The sequence below is a fragment of the Columba livia genome, chromosome Z (genome assembly GCF_036013475.1).
Source record: "Columba livia isolate bColLiv1 breed racing homer chromosome Z, bColLiv1.pat.W.v2, whole genome shotgun sequence".
NCBI classification, from domain to species: Eukaryota; Metazoa; Chordata; class Aves; order Columbiformes; family Columbidae; genus Columba; species Columba livia.
In genome coordinates this window covers 19,895,669-19,920,012 of record NC_088642.1, presented here as the reverse complement: position 1 = coordinate 19,920,012, position 24,344 = coordinate 19,895,669, and the positions used below count along the sequence as shown (strand labels likewise).

Below are 24,344 nucleotides of genomic sequence, written 5' to 3'. Positions count from 1 at the left end.
GTCATTGGTTTAGTTGCAAAGTACAGGACAAGCTCTGCTTGCAGACCTGTAGCCTGGGTGAGGCAGTCAGCAATGGGAATTGCATGCATTTACTTGAAGAAAGAATTTGAAACTGTCTCTGCATATGACTAACTCCCAACAGGTACTCTGGTTAAAAATGTTCATGAATAAATAGTGTTTCAGTTAAAGTGTGTGCATGAGCCATTTTTATTAAATAATGCCAAACACTTAATGAATTGGTGGTAGGGTGCAGTTTGGAAGCTCTTAATGAACCTTCTGTTCCCAACTCAGGCCTAAAATTCAATAAATGCTTTTTTTTATGTCCAACACAGTATTCTGAGGTGGGATGATTTTACAACCCAGGATATTTGCTCTTCTGAGGTTGTGGACCACCCATGGCTTGCTTTTTCTTCTCATGTAAAAGCTGAAAATGTAACTAATTAAACAACAAATATTTTTGCTGTGTTAACTACATGGCAGCATTGTTCCTGAGGTGGGTGCATGGGTTTTATCCTATCCACAGCCCTTTGCACACCGAAAATGAGCAGCAGGAGAAGGGAACTGGAGTCCAATTTGCCTGTAAAGTTATCTCAGTGAAAGAATGAACTACGTAGATTAATTAGATCAGTGAGATGCTACTAACTATTAGAAAGGGCAAGTCTGTTTTATTTAACGTTTACAGCCCTCTGAAATGAGAAATGATCTGCATAAGAGCAACTGCTCGAGCTCCAACAGTTAACTACAAAAGCTATGTGGGAGGTAGCTGTGCTCATAAACTTTATCATCTCATCCATAACATCCGTGCCAGACTCTTCCCCCTGTGTATTCCTTACGTCAGCCTTTTAATTAGGATTGTACACCAGCTAAGATAAGGGTAGGGAGAAGCGAGTAATTCAGTCGTGTCACTGGGAGAGACACTGAAAATGTGATGTGTTCAGCAGTGTACCTCCCACTTGTCTTTTCAGGCACAGGCAGGCGAGATTAATGACAGGCAGGCTTTTGTGTCTCTTCTGACTACATCAGGGTAGGAAAGTGTTTTGAGGAGATTTAAAAAAGAAAAAAAAAAAAAAAAAAAACAACACAAAAATACAAACAAACAAAAAAAAAACCCCAAAAACTCTGCCAAGAAATAATTTGTTCAGATGAATAGGTCTATTCAGCTGCTCGAGAGCTTTGCTAATTGTGTTCGAAAGAATAAAAGCAAACCACAAGCGGCTTTCAGCAGCCGGAAAAAATGGGTTCACATGCCAACTTATTAACAAGATGAATTCTATTAGTAAAACATATTTAGGATTTTCACAACCAGCCCTTCACCCCTTGGAATTAATGAGAGTTTCTTCAGTTTCTGTAAGAGCAGTGTTGAACTCTGGGCTGCTAAATTTGGTGAATGCAGCAGATGCTATTTTTTTTTTCTGAAGTTAATGCTTTCTCAGTGATATGAAAGAGTAATGTCTTCCACATTGGGGTCTAAGGCAAAACTGCGGCATAATAGTATGCTATTTGCAGTTAACAGATGTCATAAAAGACAGGAAAATAAAGAAATTATTCTTCTCTCTTCCAGTGGATTTCTGTTTAGTTTTTCTAGCCTGTCTAAGCATATATTTGAAGCTGTTGTAAACTGTGGAGGAGATAGTATAAAACTGTAGGTATATCTGAAAATAGTAACATCTGAACTCTTCGGGAATGTAGAAGTTTAGAGTTGATCTTCATATATATGTTGTATATTTTCCATAGCCCCATGTTTTCACTTGGGTTTCACAGATATTCACATTCCACTTTACTAAACAGGCACTCAGACATTTATGGGCAAGGCACTCTGTCTGTGAAGTCCTTGCTAGAAATACACCTTATTTTCCGCTAATGAAGTGTGGAAAATAGTCTTTCAGCAAAGTTTATAACCTGTTTTTGTTTTTAATGCCTCTCCATGCCATTTACATCACTAATGATCCAAAAGATAATTTGTCCCATTGGGGTCTTGTTTTTATGTAAATCCATAGGATTTTTGACATTGGTATTAAGTGGTCCTCAGGTTTGGCACTAAGGTGTTTGATTTAAGGCAAGGAAAGACTATATGTGTCATTTTGCACAAAATGACGCTTAAAAACTGAAATAACTTTGCCAACTGACGTTTTAGCTGATAATACCTTCTTCTACAAGCCATGTTCCCTGGGTACTTATGAAAATTACACTGAATTGAAAGTTTTCTTTTGAACTGGATGCTCCAGCCTCAGCACCATGGGTGCTGATGAGGGTTCACCTGTGCTGGTGGCCTCATGCCGTGGTAACATAGGCTGGGTTAAGAGTTCAGTGTTTGAAGTCTGTCTGAGCTGAACAGTTTAATCAGAGTTTGATCAGGACGGTGCCAGGGGTTGAGGGGTAGAAGCCACATTTTCCTTTCTTTGGGCACATAAAGGAAGGACAATTCTTCAAGGCCAGAAGTGTGTATTCCTTCTTTGAGAGCTCCAGGGCAGAAGAGATGTTGCCTCCACAGGGGCTGATCCCAAACTGAGGTGGTTCATGGAGGCTTTCCTGTACTCATTTGAGCTACTGATATGGTGAAAGCAATCCTGAATGACAACAGGATTCTGGTGACAAGTCTTCCTGAAAGAACCGTATAGGTGGCAATCAGTAACACCTCAAGTCTGTGACCTCTTGCTACATCAGCACATTAGTTTCTGATGGCTGAGTGCTGGGGGGTTAAGCAACCAGAAGGTAGCCCTGAGAAAGACTTGGTTTCCAGAGGGACAAACCCTTTAGCAGGAGGGCATGCTGGCTCCATGGGTCACCCAGGTGTATGAGCACTGGCAAAGGCCAGTGGTGGGACTCAGGTGTGCTCCCCCTGGGCTGCAAGAGGAGATCAGTGTCCCAAGCTGACAGCTCTGGGTTTTTTCAGTGGATATTTAGCAATTCCTCCAACGTGAAGGGATTAATCTAGTCAGCCTGTGAGGATGGGCTGTGCATATAAAGGCAGCAGTGTTCTTCTGCATGCAAGGAGCCATAGGAACACACAGGTGGATAATCCGAACTTTCTTCCTCTCTTTAGTAGACTTTTTTTTTTTCATTAGGAAGGGAAACCTGAGACAAAAATCAAAAGTTTAGTCCCTTTCAAGAAGAAATAATACATCAAGGCGGATTGAAAAGACAAGGACTATCTATGTCCCAGAGCAAATGAATAAGAGGGGCATGAGAAAGGGGCGTGGGGCAAGGGGAGGAGGGTAGGTGAGGAGCTCCAGGCGCCTTTTGCTCAGTGGCTGGGAACAAGGCGACATTCAGTAGGCAGGAGGACGTTTACATTTGATGGGACATAGGTTTGTACAATGCATCCAGTTAGACAACCAGACTGCAGACTACAAAATACATTAGAAAGCAAAATCAAGCAGGATCTCAGAGATCAGACAGACAGTAAGGAAGCAAGAAGCTAAAAGAGTAAGGTTTTAGCCTTTTGGAGGGGCTGTAAATCGTCAGATTTTGAGGGTTAACTACCATGCTGCTGCTGAAGGGTGGGAGAACATATTCCAGGTGTGTAGCTGGAACATTACTGCCTGCTGACAGGTACACATAAATATTGTCTGAGATAGCTGCTCTACCTCTCCTGTGCCAGTTGGATCCTTGCAGGTATGCCAGCAAAGGGATGGTTAATCAGCCATCTGAATGCCATTCATCAGATATCCAGTATCTGAAGGAAAATAACAAAAACAAGTCATTAATTTTTGAATTATTTGGAATGGAAGCGTGATTAATAGCAGCCTGAGGGTTCGCATTAGTTCCATGCCGTTAAGGTTTACAAGCCTGTATGCCCATTTACCTTGGTAATTAATAGAAGGATAATTTGCCATGGCAACCTCAGCCTCAGGTGGGCGTTTCTGGCAAATTATTTGCTCCCAGCCCAGGGGTACCCCAGTGTTGGCAGCTCATTCCTCACCCCCATGGCCTGGGATCCAGCTTGGGGACACACTCACCCCAGGATGCCCTGCAGACAGGGCAGGAGAAGGGTGGAGTTCAGACTCCAGAGATCTGAGCCTGAATTTCTCTCATGCTAGCACAGCAGTCACCGCCCCTGGGGTTTTAGATGAAAGGGGCCTGGGGTTTTAAAGGACTGGCTCCCTGTGGGGTTTTTGTAAAGACTTGACTGCATCTGCATGCAGAGGGGTGTTTGTTACCTACCTGTGGGAGAGTTATGGGGTCACATCCATCCCTCCTTCTCCCCCCTCTCTGCTGGCAAGGGTGAAGCGGGGTGCTGGTGCGTATGAATCCTGGTTTTGTGTGCCTAATTTTTGCCTGGTGCTGAATGAGGAGCTTAGATGACTAATCCTGGCTCCCAGCATGCTTTTGCTAATCACCACTTTTGGCTGTGCCTAAATCATTGGTGCTTATCCAGCTCTTAAAACTGTATTTAAAGCAAACGCTCTGCTGGGTGTCCTTTGCTAACCTGCTGCAAAGCAGAAATCAGATGGTTCTTTCATCAGGTGGTCTGTTATCCCATCAAATATTTCAGCAGCCCACCCTCATACTGTTTATTTGCCAGCTAGTATAGCACAGGTAAATTCAGTTCGGATGTGTCAGTTTTCCCCTAGTTTTGCATGAGACCTGATGTGCTTTTGAGAGCTTTCAGTATAGAAAATAAAGTATTTATGTGATTTTTGTGGTTTGGTGATAATGTTAGAAATCCAGAACCCAAAACAATTGCACATTGTACAAGCATAAACATTTAACAAAAAATGTCCTTCCTGTTTGTCCTTGCTCTGCATTTATTTAAACCAGTTAGCTTATTTAACAAGTGGAACTGATTTTTTCAGATGAGTGACTCTGTCATCCTGAAAACTGAAATATGTTCCTGCTTGAAAAACAAACTTGCTGACTAACATTTAAAACTTAATATCTAGTGAAAAGACTGTTCTGTTTGTTTTTTGGGTTTTTTTTTGGTTAGTAGGTGTTTATCTGCAATTAAAATGTCCCAACAGTTGCATAATGCTAGCTTAAAATGTAGGCATTCATGATGACTATATACAAGTTATCATCAGACTACCAATGGGGTTCTTAGAGAATCCTATTTAAAACAAGCGTGCTTTAATTTTTCTGTGTGTTCAGCTGAAAAGAGTGACTTCTTTAATATCTCTTATGTTCACCACTGTGACTAGAAGCATGATTTCTGAATGTAGTTTTGCAACTCATCACACAAACGACCACGTAGCTTGTTAGAAGGCAGGAAATCAGAAAAAAATAGAATGGTTAATTTTTAAATGACAGCTATATCTTTTACAGTTAAGATCTCTTCAGTATCCAAGCAATGATGTGCTGTGTGCTCGAGATCCTTTGCATTGGTCTTTTATCTGGATTTAGAGATGTATTATGAACATTGGAAGGTAGATTTCATCCTGCAGGAGCATATTAATGCATTCTCTGATTCTGCCTTTTTCATTGACAGGTAGCCTGGAGCCCTTTAGATCTAAATTACATAGATGCATAGTATGTATGTAAAGTATACAAAGAGAAAAAATTACCCTAAATGATTATTCTGTAGGTAGTTCACTTCTGGTACAAAATAGTGCTGCTCCTTAGCTACATCAATTGCACTCCTTTCAGAACGATATTAAAAGGTAATGCAGGAACCAAAACTACAGAGTGGTAAAACAGCCGGTACCAACTTGCAGAAGGAATCACTGAGTGCGTTGGATGGAGCCAAGAGTAAATCCTGTGCAGGTTTGCAGGGGGAAAATCCGGTCCCAGAGGTGCTCCCTGTTCCTGGAGCAGAGCAGTTTTTAGCTCATCGCCCTCCTGCTTTGGCTGCACCATTCAAGGTCCGGGGGGTGGTCTGCAACCCAGTGATGTCAGTCCATGGGTTTGGTCCAAAGTTTGTGCAAATGAGCGACAGTAAGAGCGTCTTGATGTGACCTGGCTGGGTAAGGCTCTGAGTCTGCTGAGGCGGCGATTCCCGTGGCTGTGTTCAATGGAAGGAGGGGTTCTTGAAACGTTTCTGTTGGCAGACGGCACTAGGGGTTTTAAAGCTGTTTTCTAGATAATCATTGGAGAGGGTTGCAAGCAATGAACAAAGAATGAGCAGCTCTCACAGGCAGCGGGGTGGAAGGGTTCTTCTGTGCCCTTGCATCTCGGTTGTCGCTGTGCCCTGTTGTGTTTTAGCTGGTGTTTCACAGCTCAGCTCCCCTGCAGTCTGGGACTGAATAGGTTTTTGCTTCAATTCACCATTGAAACAAAAGAGCAACTTGTGGCTGCCCCAGCTGGATGACAGTGAGTACATCTACCAGTTTTTCAAGAATGGGGTATTAAGAAAAACAAGGAAGAGAGCATGAAGAGTGAAGAGGGGATACAAGAGCAAATGACCTGGCTTTGTGGTTGGTTTTCTTTCCCCAGCAAGAAAATAACTTTCACTGACAAAATCCCTTAGGTCCCTGAAACTGGCAGCCTTTTTTAAATAAATCCCAGATACTGGTTGTGAATTTTTTTTTATTTTTCTTTTTGTAAATTTCTTTTAATTTAGCAGACCTTCTTGTGGAACAAAGGGCTGGGTTCTTCTCCACTGCTGGCTTTGAAGTGGGTGGGAGTTTGCCACTGGTGGTATTTCAGGCCTTTTAGAGTAAGCATCCACGTGTCTAGGTGGAGCAAGCGTAGCAATGGTTTGGCACATTGGCTCCTGTACTAGCTGGTCGGATGCACGGCTGAGCGGTGCAGGCAGGTGTGGGCACAGTCCCATCCTTAAGGAAAAGGGCTTAGCTGCAGTAGAGCTTCTTTGTGTCCAAATCAAACAAAAAATTCAGTAAAAGCAGGGATCTCTCTATAGATCTCATATCTCAAATGATGCTTGCAGGCTCTTTTGTGGTGGAGGTAGGCAGCTGATGGGCTGTGACCACTGCTTGCTCCCCAGACATAATCATCACCCTGGCTTTAATACCTATGTCTTCTCTCTCAACTTGCACTCAATCGCAAAGTCCTCACGCTGGGGCTGCATCTCCTGGTGTGCAGAGTGCTGGGGCGGACCTGCATGTCTGCATCTCCTCAGTGCTCAGCATTACACTGTACCAGTAACACCGGTGAAGAGATGGAGGCAAGCAGGCAGCCTTGGTGGAAAAAGCCTCCTTAAAGTTAGAGGGAAGTGATGTCTTGTTCTAATGCAGTGCTGTGTTTTTAAGCTATATTTTTAAAGCAGAATGTCAGCCTCAGTTTGCAGAATTCACATAATAAAGTCACATCCTCCCCTATAAGGCAAGTCTCATCTGGGTTTCCACAACCAAAGATACATGTCAGGAAATGCATGTAAAAAAGTCAGCCGCGTCAGGCTTTCTCGGAAAAGCTCATAAAGGAAGGACCATAATTATAATTGGCTTGGTGAAGAAAGACTAAAAAGAGAGAAATGACAGTTAAATTACAACTTCTTAGAAAAAGACTATTTAATTGAGATACATTGAAACAGCATGAGATATTAGGAAAACACCACCTAGAAGTGAGATGTGCTGTTGTGCTGGAGAAGCCCATAGTCATGAAGCAGGTGAACCAGCTTGGCATGCGATGGGTTTGAAGTACATCATGGCGTATATATATTTGAAATATATTGCTGTATTTGAACTTTGTTGCTATGTTTTTACCGTGTCATGCTGTAGCTTTACAGTACAAGTATTGCTAAAATTCATAAAGGTTCATTCACAGTATTCTTAGTCCTGAGGTTAGGTGAGCTTCATGTGTTTATAGGTTCAAATTTCCATACTAGATTGCTTCAAGTTTCATCCCTGTGGACTAATCTGAAAGAGTATGTACATATATACATATATATACATATATATATATATAGTATACCAGTGGACTTTCAGTGGGCATTAGCTCACCTGGGCCTCATGTCAAGTATGTAGATTGGTAAGATTTTTGCAAAAAGTCTGAGTACAACCAATGTAATTTCCCAGGGTCCTCACTGATTTTGCCTGGGACTGTAGTTTGACAACTTGAAAATCACTGTGCGTGTTCTGGGAAGCAGATGTAGAGACCCAGTTTGGGGTATCTTGTTAGCTATTGCAGTAAAAAAAAAAGTGACTATGATCATCCCCACCTAGGACTGAAGGGGTATCAGTTGCTGTAATTGCTGCGATTCAGAGCTAGGCAGTTCCAGGTGGAAGAGAGTAAGTTTACTTAACAGTCAGTGAGCAGGATTTGGAAAATTATGGGTCCTGCATAGCTGTAGCTTGGCCGTCTTCCACGTGTATGCTGTGTATGCTGTTAACACCTTGGTATATATGAATAGTGTGGTCACACTATAGCTGCTTGGGGAACTATAACTTTGAACTGTGTAAAATTTATTCATGTGATTTCCATGGAGAGACTTCTTTTCCTGATGGAAGATGGTTAATTAGAGTAGAAAGGTAGCTAAATAAAAGGTGCAAATGCACGCATATCTCATCCAGCTATGCAGTTTGCTTACCTGTTTTTTAATTATATGGAACCTTGAATGGGATGTGAAAGTAATATGGAAGATATCTCAGCAGGGGGGTTTCCCCATATTGTATTGTAGCCTCCAAAGATGTCCAGCAAACCTGGCAGCTTCTCTGCTGGCCGCTTACGTTGCTGATGGCACACGCTGAAGAGAGGCTCTGCTGTGCAGTACGGGACAGCAATATTTTAGTAGACCTGATGTGCAAACTGTGATCACAGCATTTGGAGCTCAGCTTGCACCTGTAATTAAAAGAGCCAGCATAAATCAAAATGGATTTTTTTTTTTTTTTTAGAGCTCAACTAAAAGAGCTGTTAATTACCTACAGATTAGTGGATCTTTAATAGCTTTTGTAATCTGTTTAGTTTTGTCCTGAGGGCTGTCTAATGTTGAACCACAGTTTTTAATTACTGTGGACACCTACAAGCAACCTGTGAAGACATCTTCACATTTAGTCTGGTCCCTATTTGACACATTAATGGAAGATATACTTCTGCCCTTTTAAACCCTGCAGCAAATGAAGTTGTTTTTTTTTTTTTTAAGTATTCTAAAATTTAAATAAACACAGCCCAAAACGTCTAAAAACTATTGAGAAAAAAGTCTGGTGTCAGTCTGTTTCATCATTTTTGATAGCTGGCTGCTTCGTAATTTCTGATAGGACTGAATGTAGAACAGAAGCTCCGTTAAAATAATAATAAGAAAAATAATAATCAAGAAAAACCTTTGTACCCATAAGGTACATGAGATGTCATTAACAGACTTATGTTGCCTAAAAAAGAAGTCCTGGGACTATATGGCTTGGGACGTTGTTCCAGTAAGGCAGGACCAGTGTCAGGTGAAAGAAATTTTGTGCTCTTTTTACTCAGAGGATATGTTGCAGACAGTCCCAGGCAACAGGGCTGCAAAATGAACCTGAGTGAGCTCTGGACAGGTGGAAAATGGAACAAAGAAAGAGCAACCCCTTCAGAATTACCTGCAGCTGGTATTTCACATTGTAATATTCCTCCCATCTGCGATATTTTCTCCTTTCTAGGTTAGTTCTATACATTGTGCAACCCATTCTCTGTGTATAATCATGGCAACTTCAAAATGATTGAGCAAGATGGTATGCAGGAAAACTTTATGCCCTTCATGGCATCCTATATCCCCTTTCACAAACTGGTACTTGAACATGTCCCTGGATTAGTATGAAAAGCAGCCAGTGTGCCCAACTAATGGTTTGGCTGGAAAGTGTAGGTGCAGTCACACATGCAAACAACAAACATTACTCTTTTGGCAAAATATTTCAAATGGCATACATTAACAGCAGCTTCACCTCCTTCACAATGTGAGATAAAATGCTGGGGTTTGTGCATGAGGAGCTGAGAGGTGGCGCAGATGATCTTCTGATGATTTTCTAAGGTGATTTTTCATGTGCAACGTCAAGGACTTTTGGCCAAAAGGTGAGGTAGGGGCTGCAGTAGTAACATCCCGAACGGCCAGGTGAGTTTTGACAGGGCGTATCTGGCAAATCCTCAGTGTCTGCAGGAGGGTTTTCAGGCTGGTGGCATGGGTAGGCTTCAGATTGAGCAAATTAGCTGACAAAATGGATTTTGAAGGTTGCTGTGTTAACACTGAGAGGTCTTTGCCATAGACAAAGGAAGTGACAAATAGCTTTCCTTGAAGTGGATGCCAGCCACAACCTGTAAATCAGCCAGCAGGGAAGTAAAGCAGCTAGAGAGACTTATTTCTCTCCTGAGAGAATGAGTGTCACATCCAGAAAGCCCATGTTTGATCATCTGCAGGCCACTTGGACTCTAACACTGGCACATAAAGCAGTTGTCAAGCTTTGTGGTTTCGTGGTTTGTGTTTTTTTTTTCAATTCTGAAAAATTAAACCACTTGCTGGCAAAGCCTGTGCTAGTGTGCACTCTGTCCATCAGCTCTTGTTATTGCACCAAAAGCCTGACTTTCACCTCTTCTTTCATACTTTCTTCTTAGGTCAAAATGACTGCAGTTGCCTTTTATTCTTTGGCTGTCAGACTGAGCTGAGCTGCTCTGTGCCTTCTGTAGCACGGTGGGCTCTTCCTCTGAACTGGTGGTGCATTTTCTAAATGAAACATAGGTTAGAGTTATCTGAAAGTCCAATTTTAAATGTCAGAGCAATGTAAACTTTTGTATTATCAGTAAATAATTCTGAAATTCTCCTTAGTGTTGGCAAATGGTTTAAGAGTGAAGGAATGTCTTGCATGTAATTACATTACCAGAGCCTTGGTTAGTTCAGCTTAGCCAATCAACTATGTAATAGTTTTTATCTATGGAGCAGTTATTTACTTAACTGGCTACATGGTTTTGTCTTTTAACATTTTAAATGTGCAGCTTAAAACTGTGAGAGTTAGAGTAGCACTTTATTTACAGATATTTTAAATTGTTTAGGTACACTGAAGTGGAAGATAAGCTAAATGTTGTTTCTGTCCAGAAGAATATTTGCAGAACTGGATCGTTCACTGGAAATGTCAATAAGAGACCCCATAATGTGGTGTAATTGTTGATTATGCCTTCGCTAGGATGTCAGGAGCTTTTCCATTGTAATGAAACTGTGAGTGAATGGGAACATCTTTCTCACAACTAAAAAGATAATTCATTCTGAATTATTGTGCATCAAGCCATTACACAAGAGAAATACCTGTGCTGTTCAAGCCATGTGTGTCTGCTTGTGCTGATGGGTCTCCATCTGAACTCAGCTCTTAAAATAATTATTACTTCATCACTGAAGAACACTGGGCTCCTGTGAACAAACCTGTAGGGTTTCTGTAGGACTCTGCTTATAACGGTTGTTGTTGCCCACAGTGATGTAGAGCAAAAGCTGCGGGTTGCCTATGTAGATTCTAAGGAGGCAGAGCTGGCTGGCAGCAGTCTTATTTTGTATTCGTATTAGAAAGCAACATTTTATCCATTACATGTCACTTACTGAAAAAAACTGTAAAGGACGGGAAACTGTTCTCCTGGCAGTTCCAGAGAACACATTACTGTTGAGGGTAAGTAGTTTCCTCCATGGCTCATGTGCTAGTGTAGAGATGCTCAGTGGAACACGGGCCAGAATTGGAAGTGGTAATCATTAAACAAGCAAACCCGCTGGTTGGGCTCTCCAAAAAAAATCATGGCAGAACATACTTCCCAATCCTGAGAGGTGCTGAGTCCTCTGTGCAGGGGGAGGAGGACACACTCTGTGCTGTGGGATGAGGGTGCTCAGCACCTTATGGAGTCTCATGTTGTCAGCTGCAGAACTTGTGTGTCTGGCATGGGAAGAGCGATCTGCAAATTTCTCCCGTATCTACGAAACTATTCAGACACAACATTGAAGTGTGATTTGAATGTTCAGAATACCAGATAGTAGTTAACTGTTTTTAAAAGCAGGCCAAAAGTTGCCATTTTGCCCCTGGGTTTTCTTGAGACAACATTCCTTCGTGTTCCAGCAGTTGAGAAAATACCACCCCCCCCACCAAATTAGTAATTTTGGTTAATTTGGAGATCCGCTGTAGTTAATCAATTCCATAAGGAATAAAAGTTTTTCCTGTGTCAATTGCCATTGCTTTTGTTTTTCCTTTTTTTTTTTTTTAGGTGAACATGTTTGTGGAAGGATTCCATGATGCTATTCTTCTTTATGCTCTAGCTTTACAGGAAGTCCTGAAGTTTGGTTTCAGTAAGAAAGATGGGGAAAAAATTGTTCAGCAAACACGGAACAGAACGTATGAAGGTGAGAGTTAATATGGAATTCCAGCTTTAAGAGTCAAAAAAATACTGGTCTTTGTTCTGTGCAGAGCAAGAGCTAGTGCTACTTCCACTCTTATCTGAGGGGAAATCACCATATGAAACCATACATCTTTAAGGCTGGCTCTTAGAAGTCTGACTTTATTCTGCACCAACCCTTGAGGTCTTATTTAGGTCTAAAAACTGCTAGCAATTTCATGACCCTCACTGACATTGTAAAGAAATACCAATAATTTTCTCAGGCTCCCTCTTTGTTTTTGAAAAGATTACAGCTCACGTGCATCTATTAGCTCTGAGATTGCCTCATTTTTTCCATTTGACTTTTTTATCTTAAAAGCCTGGGAATGGATAGAAGCAAACAGGTGCCAGGTTTTTTGTTTTTTAGATTTTGGGGTTCTTTTGCTTCTTGATGTGGCTCCTTTGGGCCCTGTAAGGATTTACCCCTGGCCTCCTTTCACGATCCATTTATGTTATCTCAGGGGCAGCAGCTGAACAGCTCTGTGCCTTTCTGTACCAAATCGTGAAGGCTGCGATTCCACAGCACAACTGGCATGTGTATGTCACCCTGCTGATGCAAAGTGACGTGAGTGTTTTTGCCAATTAGGGATCATAATAAAGAAACCAAGGATTCTTGGATTAACCTGTCATCTCATAGGATATTTCCATCCCTCTCTTTATAATATTCCCATCCCTCTCTTATAATACTCAAATCATCTGGTGTAGGATTGGCAAAATTTCCTATGGAAGTGCTTAAGAGAAGGAAGCATTTCCCCTAGATAAGAAATAAGTGATTAATCTGAATGTGTAGGAAAAAACTCAGTGGCCAGGTTCTCTGCTCTGAGAACACACTGGACACAGTGGATAAAGGCAAGAAGGACAGCAGCTCCAAACCTATTTTCTGTTCTCAAATTGTGACCTGAACACAAGGCAAAAGGAACCCCAGGGCAGCTTAAGGCAACACAGGAATTGCTTTAAATTATGCTGGTTGCATTTGTCCCATAAAGAGCCCTGCACTAGTTTGACATTGTGTCCCACTAGCTCCGTTCGCATTCATGGCTTCACAAAACACACTGTTTTAACAGAGGGAGTTTGGTGTGTAAGGATTTACCTCGCTGGTTATCCTATGTATGAACAGATGCTCCAGCACAACCTGTCTGTGTTTTCTCTGCTCGTGCTTTTCTGCTCCAGGAAGCCACAAGCTGGTGTGCCCATGTAGATTACATGGTTGATTCTCACACCTGTCTTGTAAAACCAGTCAGGAAGAAAAAAAATCTTCACTTTTCCAGCTTGTGAAAACCAGTTTATTGTTGCTGACTGCCCTGTCACAGCTCTTCTGAAAATGTAGCTGTCAAGGTGAGCTGTGAGGGTGCAGCTGAAAAATTAAAAATGCCATGTCAGTCAAATGCTATTTCCTCCCTGCGGCAGTACTTTGCTGGACATAATTTGCAAAGATAAACCTCATTTTGAAAGAGACCTTTAACTTCTTGGCTTGCAAGCCAGTATGTTTAGGAAAATCACGTCCCTTTATCCTGCCTGCAAGCCCCTTTCTAAAGTGGATGCAGCATTGCAGAGTGTGGTCCATGCATACACCCACCAGGCTCTACTCCAGGACTGAAGCTTTATAATTCACTTAAACTTTTGTGAGCCTTGATGATGAGAACTCCACTTTAATTAACAACATTAATTTAACTGCTTACATCTAGATATCTGATTGCCTGGGTGCCTCATTTTACAGCCTGCTCCAAATAGGTGACCCATCAGAACTCCAAGGGATGTGGATGCTGTTGCCCACAGTGTTCACAGTCTACCAGCCACAACTGCTTATTCTTAGGAAAGAATAAGGCTGAGGTGATCGAAGGGTTTCTTATTGCTTGGGTTGTTAGAGAAACTCTTATATGACTTCAAGGCACATTTTGTGGAGAATATTCTCTATTCATTGGCATTCATTGGCACAAAAAAGTAGTAGAGCAAAGAGTTGGATAAAATCCTTCCATCCTCATCCAAACATGGTTCTTCCTTAAAGTTGTTTCAAAATTTCTTAAATACGTATCTTAAGGAAAAATGTTGCAGGGAATGTCAACATTTCAAACTCTTTTTTTTTTTTTTTTAATTCACTTGGAAAAGTTAAGAATTAGTCTTTCCCATTGTAAAAAAAAAAAAAAAAATCCCATAGGAATTCTGAGTTTCAGCAAATTTTAGTACCTACTTCCAAAAATTGAGTTATGGCTTTCTTACACCAGGAAGGTGTCTGCTCCCATTAATGCCTCCTGTCAGATCCAGAATCCAAATTGCCATGTACAGAAGGACATTGCAGCTCTTCATAGTGGCTTTTTCCTGTGCTTTCACAGCCAAGTGGTTGTTATACCCACTTTCTTTTCTTGCAGTAGTCAAACTGTCAGTTGTTTGATTACTGAACTGTTACAATGAAAGAGATGCTTGACAATAATCTTTTGATACCACTACATGTTTCGAAAATCAGAGTAGGTTTAAACATACATAACATCGCTGAACAGGAACAGAGACAAGGTAAATGTAGGTGTGTTAATCTGTTACTTTTTCACTATCATAAGGTATGTTGAGGGGAATTTATACTCTGGCTGAATATCTGCATCTCTCTTCTGATTTACAGTCGCTGAGAACCTGATTCTCTACTGCTTTGTCCCTGGGCTAGTCACGTAGTTGGTGTAACATGGATGTAAAATTATGCCTGTTTGATTTGCGCTGCTGTAAATGGCTACGTTTGGTGTCAGGCAGTGGAGAATCACATTTGAGAATATCTGAGGTGATAAAGCATGTCAGTCTTACAGTCTTACAACATCTTCGTCATAGTTAATTGGTATTGTTTCATGGGTTTTAAGAACCTCTTTGACTTACATCACAACAATTGGAGCAGTACTCTTTGTACACAAGGCCATAGAGTGAAAGAAGAGTTTCAGGCTGAATACAAAGAATTATTTTTTCACCATGATAGTTGGAACAAGTTGCCTCAGAGAGGCTGTGCAGTTTCCATCCTTGAATGTTTAGAAGACCATATAAAACCTTGAGCATCCTCCTATTCTGACCTCCTGGCTGACCCTGGTCTGAGCAGGAACTTGCATTTGGGTCCTCCTGAAGTCACTTCAGACTTGAATTATCCTATGAGTTAATGTTTCCCAGTTTTCCTAAAGTTTCCTAGAACTTGTAAAGGAAGGAAGTGAACCGAGGGTCTAAAAATATAAAACAAACAGCAGCATATTATGCAGATAATCCTGTGTAAATGAATGCAGGACTTATTGTATACGTAATGCACATGGTGCCTCCTCCAGTTTCCCATTATATGGAAACAACACTGGACTGGCTGTATGTGTGCACCATCCCCATCAGTCTGCAGCGCTTAGAGCTGTGCCCCAGTGTCCTCTGCAGCACATGAGCTGGACTCTGTAAATAACTCACATTAAATATATTTGTGTTTTGTTCTTGCATGCTGGATTTTGGATTAGGTTTTCTCACGTATTTTCCAAACAGTCTCACACATTTGATATTTAAAAAGGAGAAATGTTAAGAATTCAGGAATGCAGACACTGAGATGAAATTACAATTTCTTTTGGAATGCCAACAAAAATGCTGGGAGACTGATGAGATTTCCTGTCATATCGGTCTGTGAAAACCTGTCCACTGTTTTCTTGTTTTCCTTGGAAAGGCTTAGTATTTCAACTAATTAATTTTCTAATTCCTCACATGCCATTCTTTAGGCATTGCAGGGCAGGTGTCCATTGATGCCAATGGAGACAGATATGGGGATTTCTCTGTGATTGGAATGACAGATCCAGAGGCAGGCACGCAGGAGGTAAGGAAACAAACACCACAGCAAGTGGCCACTGATGAATTAGGTAGCGTAAGGTAACACCATGCCATCTGCTTTCTTGGTGGGCATCTGTTTATTTAATATATACATTAAAATGGTATTGCTTTATCTTATCAACCCAGAGACCAAATCCTTTCTGTTAAATAATTATCTTAAAGTAGTTATCCAAAGTTTTTTAAAAACTTTCTTAACTCTGTTTCTTTAACAATACATCTTTCTTCACATGACTCTAGTATCTTGAAAATTTAAAGGGTAAAAATTCACAAGTTAGCTAAGCAATGACAAATTTTGAATACAATAAATCATTGTTTAAAATGAGCAAGGCCTTTTGTTCATTGGTAAGAAGATAGATTAATCCTATAGTGTAAGGGATGCACAAATTACCCTGATACATCAACACAGGGGTTTATATATACAGGTACTGTAATCTTATCCTGTGGTCTACCACAGGCAGGAGTGCAGACTTTGCCTCACCTTGTTTATCAGGCAGTAAGACGTAAGTGCTTTTTTTTCCAGTGTTTTAAGAGACATTTTAATCAGATGGCTCCATATACACCACGTGGGATATTCCACTGGACACAGCAGGAATGGAAGCAGCCAGACTGTGAAAAACAGTGTGTGAGAAATAGCACCAGCTGCAGACAGAGAATAGCATGACTGGGTTGAGTTTATTAATAAATACGTTGTCATAACTTCAGCTGCAGCATAAAGCTGCTGTTAGCTGCAAAGTCAGCATCACCCTGAGCTTTGCAGGGCTCCCGTATTTCATCAATTTCAAACGGAAAAGAGCAGTAAATCTGAGTAGGACATTTCTATGTCTGGATTTGAATCCGGTGAAGTTATATTGTTCTTGTCAGTGCTGCAGCAGAAGCAAACTCAAGAAGCCTTTTTAAAAGCATGAGGATATATAGTGTGCTTTGGTGTGTAAAAGCGACAGAAAAACTACAGCAGTGAACTGCAGACACTCCCAGGGATAGGAGTAATCATCATTAGTTGAAGCTAGGACTACAAATTGTTTGGGATGACTTTGATTTGAACATCTTGTATCTCTTCTGATTGTTCAGTCGGTTAGCTTTTTATCTCATTTACCGATTTAATTCCCTTACCCTTCCTTCCATTGCTCTTTCACTTGTGATTTAAGCTGTTTTATTTCTTTCATGTTACATTTCTCCTTCTAACGTATTGCTCATTTTAATTTCCTTCTGCATTGTTTATGAAGTATACATATATACATGCAATTAAAATGTTTTACGCATGATTACTTATTACTTGTGTCTGCTGCATTCACTTCTACCCCCATGCCTCACTCTGAAAACATTTATTCTTTGGTGCCCTGCTTTAGTCATTTTGCCAGTTTTTCCTATGTCTGTACAAGAATGTTTCTCCGCTGAACTGAGCCAGATGAATGGGTGTTTGGGCAGAGCTGTTTTTGCAGGTCCATTCACAGAGTTTAAAGCTAGAAGAAAACACTATACTTCCTATTATAGTTTGAGCTCTGCTGTATTACGGTCAGGCAGGTTTCTTACCCTTGTGTGGAGCTCCGTAGTTTACATGTGATTAAATCTCACACTGTAACAGGAATTAATTTCTCATTTGGAGACACCAAAGAACAGGGACTTCCTCACTGGCTCCCTCAATGTTTGTTCCACTGTTTAATCACTCTTCCAAAATCTATATCCTACTTCTAATCTGAATCCATTTGGTCACTGCTTATAGCTATTTGTTCTTCGTAAGCCTTTCTGCATGCTTTTATATTTAGTAAGCCCTGCTGGTAGAGGACTCTCCCACTCCTGTTTGATAAATTAAACAATCACTTAATGAATAGTCTACTGCCTGCAAATGGTCTCTGAGGTTTTTTCCCTCTACTTTTTCCTTTGTTTTTGAACAAATGTTTTCTTCTAAGGATTTCTCTCCTTGTTGCAAAACTGGGAGAGAAATTAGCTCCTTTAATTAGTGTGAAATCTACTGTATCTAACAGGGGCAAATGTTATCTTTAAACTCTCTTCAAAATGAAATTGAAGTAAAAGTTTTGAACAGGCTATCAGTGACTTGAATTCTAAACCCACTGTATTAATAGATACGTTTTTTATCCATGGTAGGACAAATACGTCTCCTGATGTGCTTTTGCCATCACTTCTGTACTTCAGTGTCATGCTGTTAGGCTTTGTAGATTTTTTTCAACTATTTTCATGTGAGTGACCTACTACTGTTAGCACAATTTGGTCCTGCAACTTTGCAGTAGATCCAACATATGTTATATTGAATAAAGCCTGGATTTACGGTTGGGGACAGGACTGAAATTCTAAAGAATCTTGATGAATTGGTCTGAAATAATAGTTCGTGCTACCAGAACTATAACCATGAAAGCCCCCTTCTGTGTATGTATCAACTACTGCAGAAATACAAGGTGAAGAATGACAGGCTCTGTCTTAGTTTTTCAGAAGATTTAAAGATTGTAGCTGAACATGATCAAGTACCTCGAGATCCTTGCAGCATTGAAAAATCCAGCCTGGAGTGTGTACTTGGGAGCCTCAACACACAGGGTATTTCACGTGATACTTTCACTTCGCTGGGTGACAGTCCTGAGCACTGAAACCACTATGGAGTAATTGAAGAAAGCCCAAGGAGAGCAGGAAGAATATGCAGCGGGTTAAAGAAGCTTGTGTGAGCTGGGTTTATATAGAAGAGAAGCCTCAGGGTAGACCAGATAAGAATCTGTGAGTATGTCAAGGGATGTTTCTGAAGGGAAGAGTCTCTGCATCCACTGGCAGTTGGATAAGTAGTGATGGGTAATTGCAACAAGGGAGATGTAGGTTACATGCTAGGGAAAACCACTGACATTAAGGACAGCCAAGTTCCAGAATAATTGCCTACAGGAATTGTGAAGTCTCCCTCTTTGGAGGCTTTTAAGAACAGGTTAGATAAGCATCTGCCAGGAATGCTTTTGTTCAGCTGATCCTGCCCTGGGGCAGGGCATGCACTACATAACCTCCCACAGACCCCTTCAGCCCAATTCCCTGTGATTCAACATCCTGCCTTAGGAGTCCAAGTGAGTAATGTTGCTCTTCTGTTTGTTTTATTCCCTAAGTTGAAGTTGACAGGAAAATCTTTTCATTCCTTTCTTTTATTTTCTTCTTCTTCTTTTTTTTTTTTTTTTGCATAGGTGATCGGGGACTACTATGGAAAGCAGGGGCGTTTTGAAATTCGATCAAATGTGAAATATCCTTGGAATCATGGCAGGCTGCGACTAGATGAGAGCCGAGTTTCGGAGCACACAAACAATACACCGTGTAAATCATGTAAGCTTAACGAACTAAATGCTTCTGCCCAGGCTGTCAGAGAGGAATCCATGTGGTGATGCAACTTAACAAGCCATATTAAATTACCTAGCACCGTTGTCCAGCTGAGACATCATGACTATGTCTCTCTGCTGACTGTTAAGGTCTGGCAGCCCTGGGTAGTACGTGGTCTGAATCACTTCCCTGAGCTTAAACATGACAGTAATCATGATGCACAGCCCAGGGCCCTGGAGGTTTTAGGACTTCCCAGGGGCTAAACGGTAAAATCTTTTTAGCCAGGAAGAAGGATATAACTGAAACCCCAAAGAGGGAATAATCATATTGATAATTAGCAGCTGGGGAGGCCAGTACTGATGGGAGCAGTGTTCTCCCAGTGCAGAATGATTTTAAATGCTATGAGAAGGCACTGCAAGGGGCCCAGTAGTCTGAGAAGAAGTGAAGGCCATTGAATGTGAATCCAGAAGGCTGAGAGTACCCTCCACAGAGAACGTGTCCTTGTTTTCCAGTGGACTGACTTTGGAGACTGTGTTGTAGTGAGCAGGACGTTGGAGGGAGATAAGGATAGGAAGATACTGGTGCCTCAGTGACAAAGGGTGGTCTTAGCTTTTCACAGGAAACAAATTGCTAGTCCCACAGTGAAAATGTATCTGCAGCCTGATAATTCTTTGATCCCTGAAAAACATGTGTACACACGTGCTGTAGAGAGTATTTCCAGGCCAGTGTTGTGTAACTACGCACCTCCTTGCTTCCACACAACCTGATTTACAAACAAAATCCCCTCAATGGGTCATGGATAAATGAAGAGGAGGATGGCACTTGAGTTCCTTAATATTTCTCTGTTCCTTTCCACAAACGCAGGCAGGTACGGAAAAGGGAGCAGACAGTACCCACATGAAAATGCCATTGCTGTTCAGCTGCCCTGCACTTTGCAGAGTGGCAGCCCTGCCTGTGCTCCCCTTCAGCCACTGTGTCCTTGCTCTGCCTCTGTTGAGATTTGGAGCAAGGTGAAACTCTTTAACTTCAAACAGCATAGGTTCAGAAAAGAAAATGAGCTGCTGGATAATCATCAGTCACTTTATTAAACCTGTCTGTTAGAGGGTTATGACGCTAAACCAGGTGAAATGAATTTGTTTCTGTTATAACGTCTTGAGGCAGATTCAGTGCTGATTCTTTTTATGTGCATCGTTGTAATCCCAGTCTCTTATGATTCAGACTAACCTGTCCAAACGAGTTTCTTAACAACATTCCTGTGTATTACATCTTCATCTGACACTGATCTTGGGGGCTTTTTTTGATCCCAAGGAAATCGAGGACAAAAAATAAACATGCAGAAACTGAAACTAAGCAAAGAGGTTCCCACAGAGTCCTGAGCTGTGAAAGGCTTCAGTTATTATCTGATCTTGGTCACTCATTTCCTAGTTCTGTGTATTTTCCAATATATGAATGCAAATAGTTCTCAATATGAACCCCGATTGTTTATTTTTCCCCTTCTCAAGCAGGTGGTCTAGGAGAATCAGCAGTTACAGGAATAGTTGTGGGCGCCTTGCTTGGAGCAGGATTGCTGATGGCTTTTTACTTTTTCAGGTTAGTCCAATTAATTGAAAGTTCTGTAAACTCTTTACTCATAATCCAAACCTCTCAGTTCCTGGCAGCAACATCCTTGATGGGAGACAAAGGGGTACCATAATAATTTGTGGTAACATTCCCACAAACAACAGTGAACACATTTTGATGATTGTCCTTTTGTGTACATCAGAATAATTTTATTTACTCGGGGCCTCATCCTGTAACCACTTACATCTCCAAGTAACTTTACCCATAGAAGTATTAATAGTTCCAGTGAGTTCCAGTCATTCATGGTTGCTTTAGTAAAGTTCCTGGCCTTGAAAGCCGCCTTTGTTTGGTACTCCTTGCCAGCACAATTGTGCAGGCTGTGACTGTATGAGAGATTTATATCTCCTGCCTGGTACCATGTTTAGTTTTTGAGTATTGAATGGAATTGTACTGGAAACCAGAAAGAGATTTCTGTTTCGGTGTGAGAGCATTTGGATTTCAAAGCTGTGAATTTAACTTAATAAGCAGGGGTCAGTGAGGGGTGATCAGTGTTTTGTTCCTGTTTAATTCTTACACTGTTAGTCAGCAAACCTAAAGTCTTGAGAATTGATCCACCACTGACAGAATAAATTAGTTATATATGTTCAGCATCTTATATATAATATAATTTATCTTCTTATGGGATGGAAAAGGCAGATAGGAGAACAGAATGAACTTATACATATGAGAATCAAATAACCTTATAAAAATAAAAATATCTGTTTATTAAAAAAATTAACAAAATGAAACATGCAAAACCAGCTTTCAATTCACCAGCACGCTTCCAGAGTTTCAAAAGAGCCTGGAAACAGGATATTCATCCAGTACTTAGAACTGAAATTCTGCAGGGTGACTGTATTCTTGCATGTATTTGGTGCTTATGTAGTGTGTTGTTTGGGTTTGAGACAAGATAAGTTAGCTCAGACTGATTAAAGACTATATTCTAAAGACAAAAGAAAAACAAAATACAAGTCTGTCTTTATACTGCATGTCATCAGAGGTTCTTGCATCTTTTATACATTCTTAATCTGGGATGATAATTTTTAGGTGTGTTTATTAGTATTGCTGATATTGGGAGGGAATTGGTATGTGAGGACAAGAAATGAGGCAAAATACATATCCTAAGCTGGTATAAAACTATGCAAAGTATCATTGTAAGAACAGGACTTAAGCTCTCAGTCATCTGACACAAAGATTTCGATTGGAAATCGATGTGACCAAAGGTAAGTGTCTGTAAAAGTAAGCGTAGACACCTGAGCTCAACACCTGGTCTTTGTAATTATGGCTAGAGGGGAGAAATCAGCAATTTTTGGGGCGCAATCTATGTCACCCTCATGTAGAAGTTAAACCATGTCAGAGGAAAACCTCTTCCAAATGCCTGTTTCTCTCCATTGACTGAAGGAAGCAGCTAGTGCTCTGTCAGATAGATCTGCACTTAGGAAACAGGTAAAGACTCAAGTGGATTTCACCCTGGAGATCTGATTGCACCCACTCGAAGCAGGAGTAGGGACAGGTCTCTAATTGCACCATTAGAATAAACATACGAAACAAACTAAATCAGGTAAGGTTTTCTGAAAATGCAGGTCTAGGAATTGTGTGTCTGGAAGTAATTTGTACCTGCTGCTTCTGTACCTTTCAAACCATATATGTATCTTCTGATGACATCTCATTTGGATCTTCATTACCACAAATGAGCATGCTAACACAGTTTTGAATATGCATACAGACCATTAAAAGATCTGAGCAGTCATTCTAATATGTAGCTTTGAAAGGATTTAAACTTAAGAGTGGTACATTCTTGAAATGTGGACCTGTCCTTGTGCACGAGCTATAACTGTGTGTACTCTGACCTGTGGAAGGATCTGACTTGAACATACATAAATGAAGTAAAGAACATACGTTTTTCAAGTTACTTGGAGCCTAATGATACAGACAAAAATGCCTAGGGAATCTTTTCAGAACTTTTAGGTTCCCACTTTCTATTAAGCAATATTACCCAAATTAAAACCTTGGTGTTTTGAAAACCATTCTTCTATGGCTACATATTTAGCCCTGAGTCCTGCTACACATGAAGTGGGGCAGAACTGTCCTTGGCCTACAAGCTGTTCATCATGCATCTGCACAAGCAGCGCTGTAGGCACATGGGGCTGGACTAATGCTCTTCTGAAATATTGGTCCCGAAATTTATGCATAAAACATAAATTTAAATCTTATTAAGATTCTGAGGGGAGATTTGGGTACTAAAGGGCAAACTGAAAGGCAGTCAGAGGGCTTGTGTGACGTATAATGTAATATAACAGAATTCTTCAAGGGCTCTAGAGGAAGACACACAGGAAAAACTGTGTCTGATGAATGAGCAGTTGTATTTACTTCTTATCAATCCTCTACATCCCTCTTCTTAATTCATCATATCTCCACTCAAACAGTGTAGCTTTCTGAGAGGGAGACGGGAGGATTAATGTGTAGTTTCTGTGAGAAATGCAACTGTAAAAAGAGTTGGATCTGTTGTTTGAACTCTCCAGAAAGTGTGCTACTTCCCTATACCCCCCATATACTGGAAAGAAGTTTGGCTTTGATCGATATAAAGCAGTGATGTGACACAGTTCACAGGACACTTCACAAAAACTTCCTAATCACTTAGAACAGAAATTTTCAAAGAAGCAAATGTCTGTGTCTTGGTGCTTTGAGACTGCCATATAGAAATTAACAGGCATTCTTCAGTCTGGGTAAAATGTTTTGAGGCAAACTAATCTTTGACCAGGGTTTCACATTCTGCCACATTTCATTTTTCAACTGGCATCCAGCTGTCCCCTACAGGCATTCTTTGTAAGGGAAGTTCTGTTATCCTATAGCGGGAGAAGGATTTCTCACTCTGTTCCTCTCCTTTCATGCAGAAAGAAATACAGAATAACTATTGAGAGACGAACTCAACAGGAGGACTGTAACATGGGGAAACATCGGCAGTTACGTGAAGACTCCATTAGATCTCATTTTTCTGCTGCATAAAGAAGAAGAAAAAGAATCCCATTCTTCCTGGGGGAAAAAGAAAAAAAAAGAAAAAAAGGGAAAAAGAGGCAACCAAAGAAATCAGTGGAAAAAGAAGAGGCTCTTGAAGAACTCACTCTTTTAAGAAGTAATTTTGTCTTAATTTCTTTCAGAAGCTCAGGAATGATTTACTAATCACATTATGCCACAGGGCCTTTCATCTCATGAAAAAAAGAAAATGATGCAGTTCGATGTTACAGTATGTACTTAACAGGTAAAGACAGTACAGGCAGCAGATCCAGGTTTAGTTGGTGGGGAATGCCTCATTCTGTTCCCTTTTTTTTAGCTCCTACCACCTCCTTCCTTAATTGCATCTCACCCGTGGGTATCAAATATGGTTTCACAGGCACAGGTGCTGGTTTCTATCAAAATGAAAAAAGGGA

At 40.8% G+C, this 24,344-nt stretch overlaps 1 protein-coding gene and 1 long non-coding RNA gene across 3 annotated transcripts in view; one reads left to right on the top strand and one right to left on the bottom strand.

Moving 5' to 3' along the window:
* The window catches only part of NPR3 (natriuretic peptide receptor 3), a 39,762-nt gene extending 15,744 nt beyond the window's left edge, over window positions 1-24,018 (top strand). Inside the window, exons 4-8 of one of the 2 annotated variants that reach the window (XM_005512054.4) lie at window positions 12,031-12,166; window positions 15,912-16,006; window positions 19,188-19,323; window positions 20,823-20,907; window positions 23,811-24,018. In XM_005512054.4, coding sequence (XP_005512111.3) covers window positions 12,031-12,166; window positions 15,912-16,006; window positions 19,188-19,323; window positions 20,823-20,907; window positions 23,811-23,922 — 564 coding nt within the window. In that variant the 3' untranslated portion in view covers window positions 23,923-24,018. Of the gene's footprint in view, window positions 1-12,030; window positions 12,167-15,911; window positions 16,007-19,187; window positions 19,324-20,819; window positions 20,908-23,810 lie in introns of both variants that reach the window. The other variant, XM_065047514.1, reaches the window with a different exon arrangement.
* On the bottom strand, window positions 192-4,303 carry LOC135577458 (uncharacterized). The gene is made up of 3 exons (XR_010469263.1): window positions 4,165-4,303; window positions 3,588-3,676; window positions 192-3,075 (listed from the first exon to the last, which is right to left on the bottom strand). It is a non-coding gene; the product is annotated as an uncharacterized LOC135577458 (long non-coding RNA).
* Window positions 24,019-24,344: the final 326 nt, after the last annotated feature.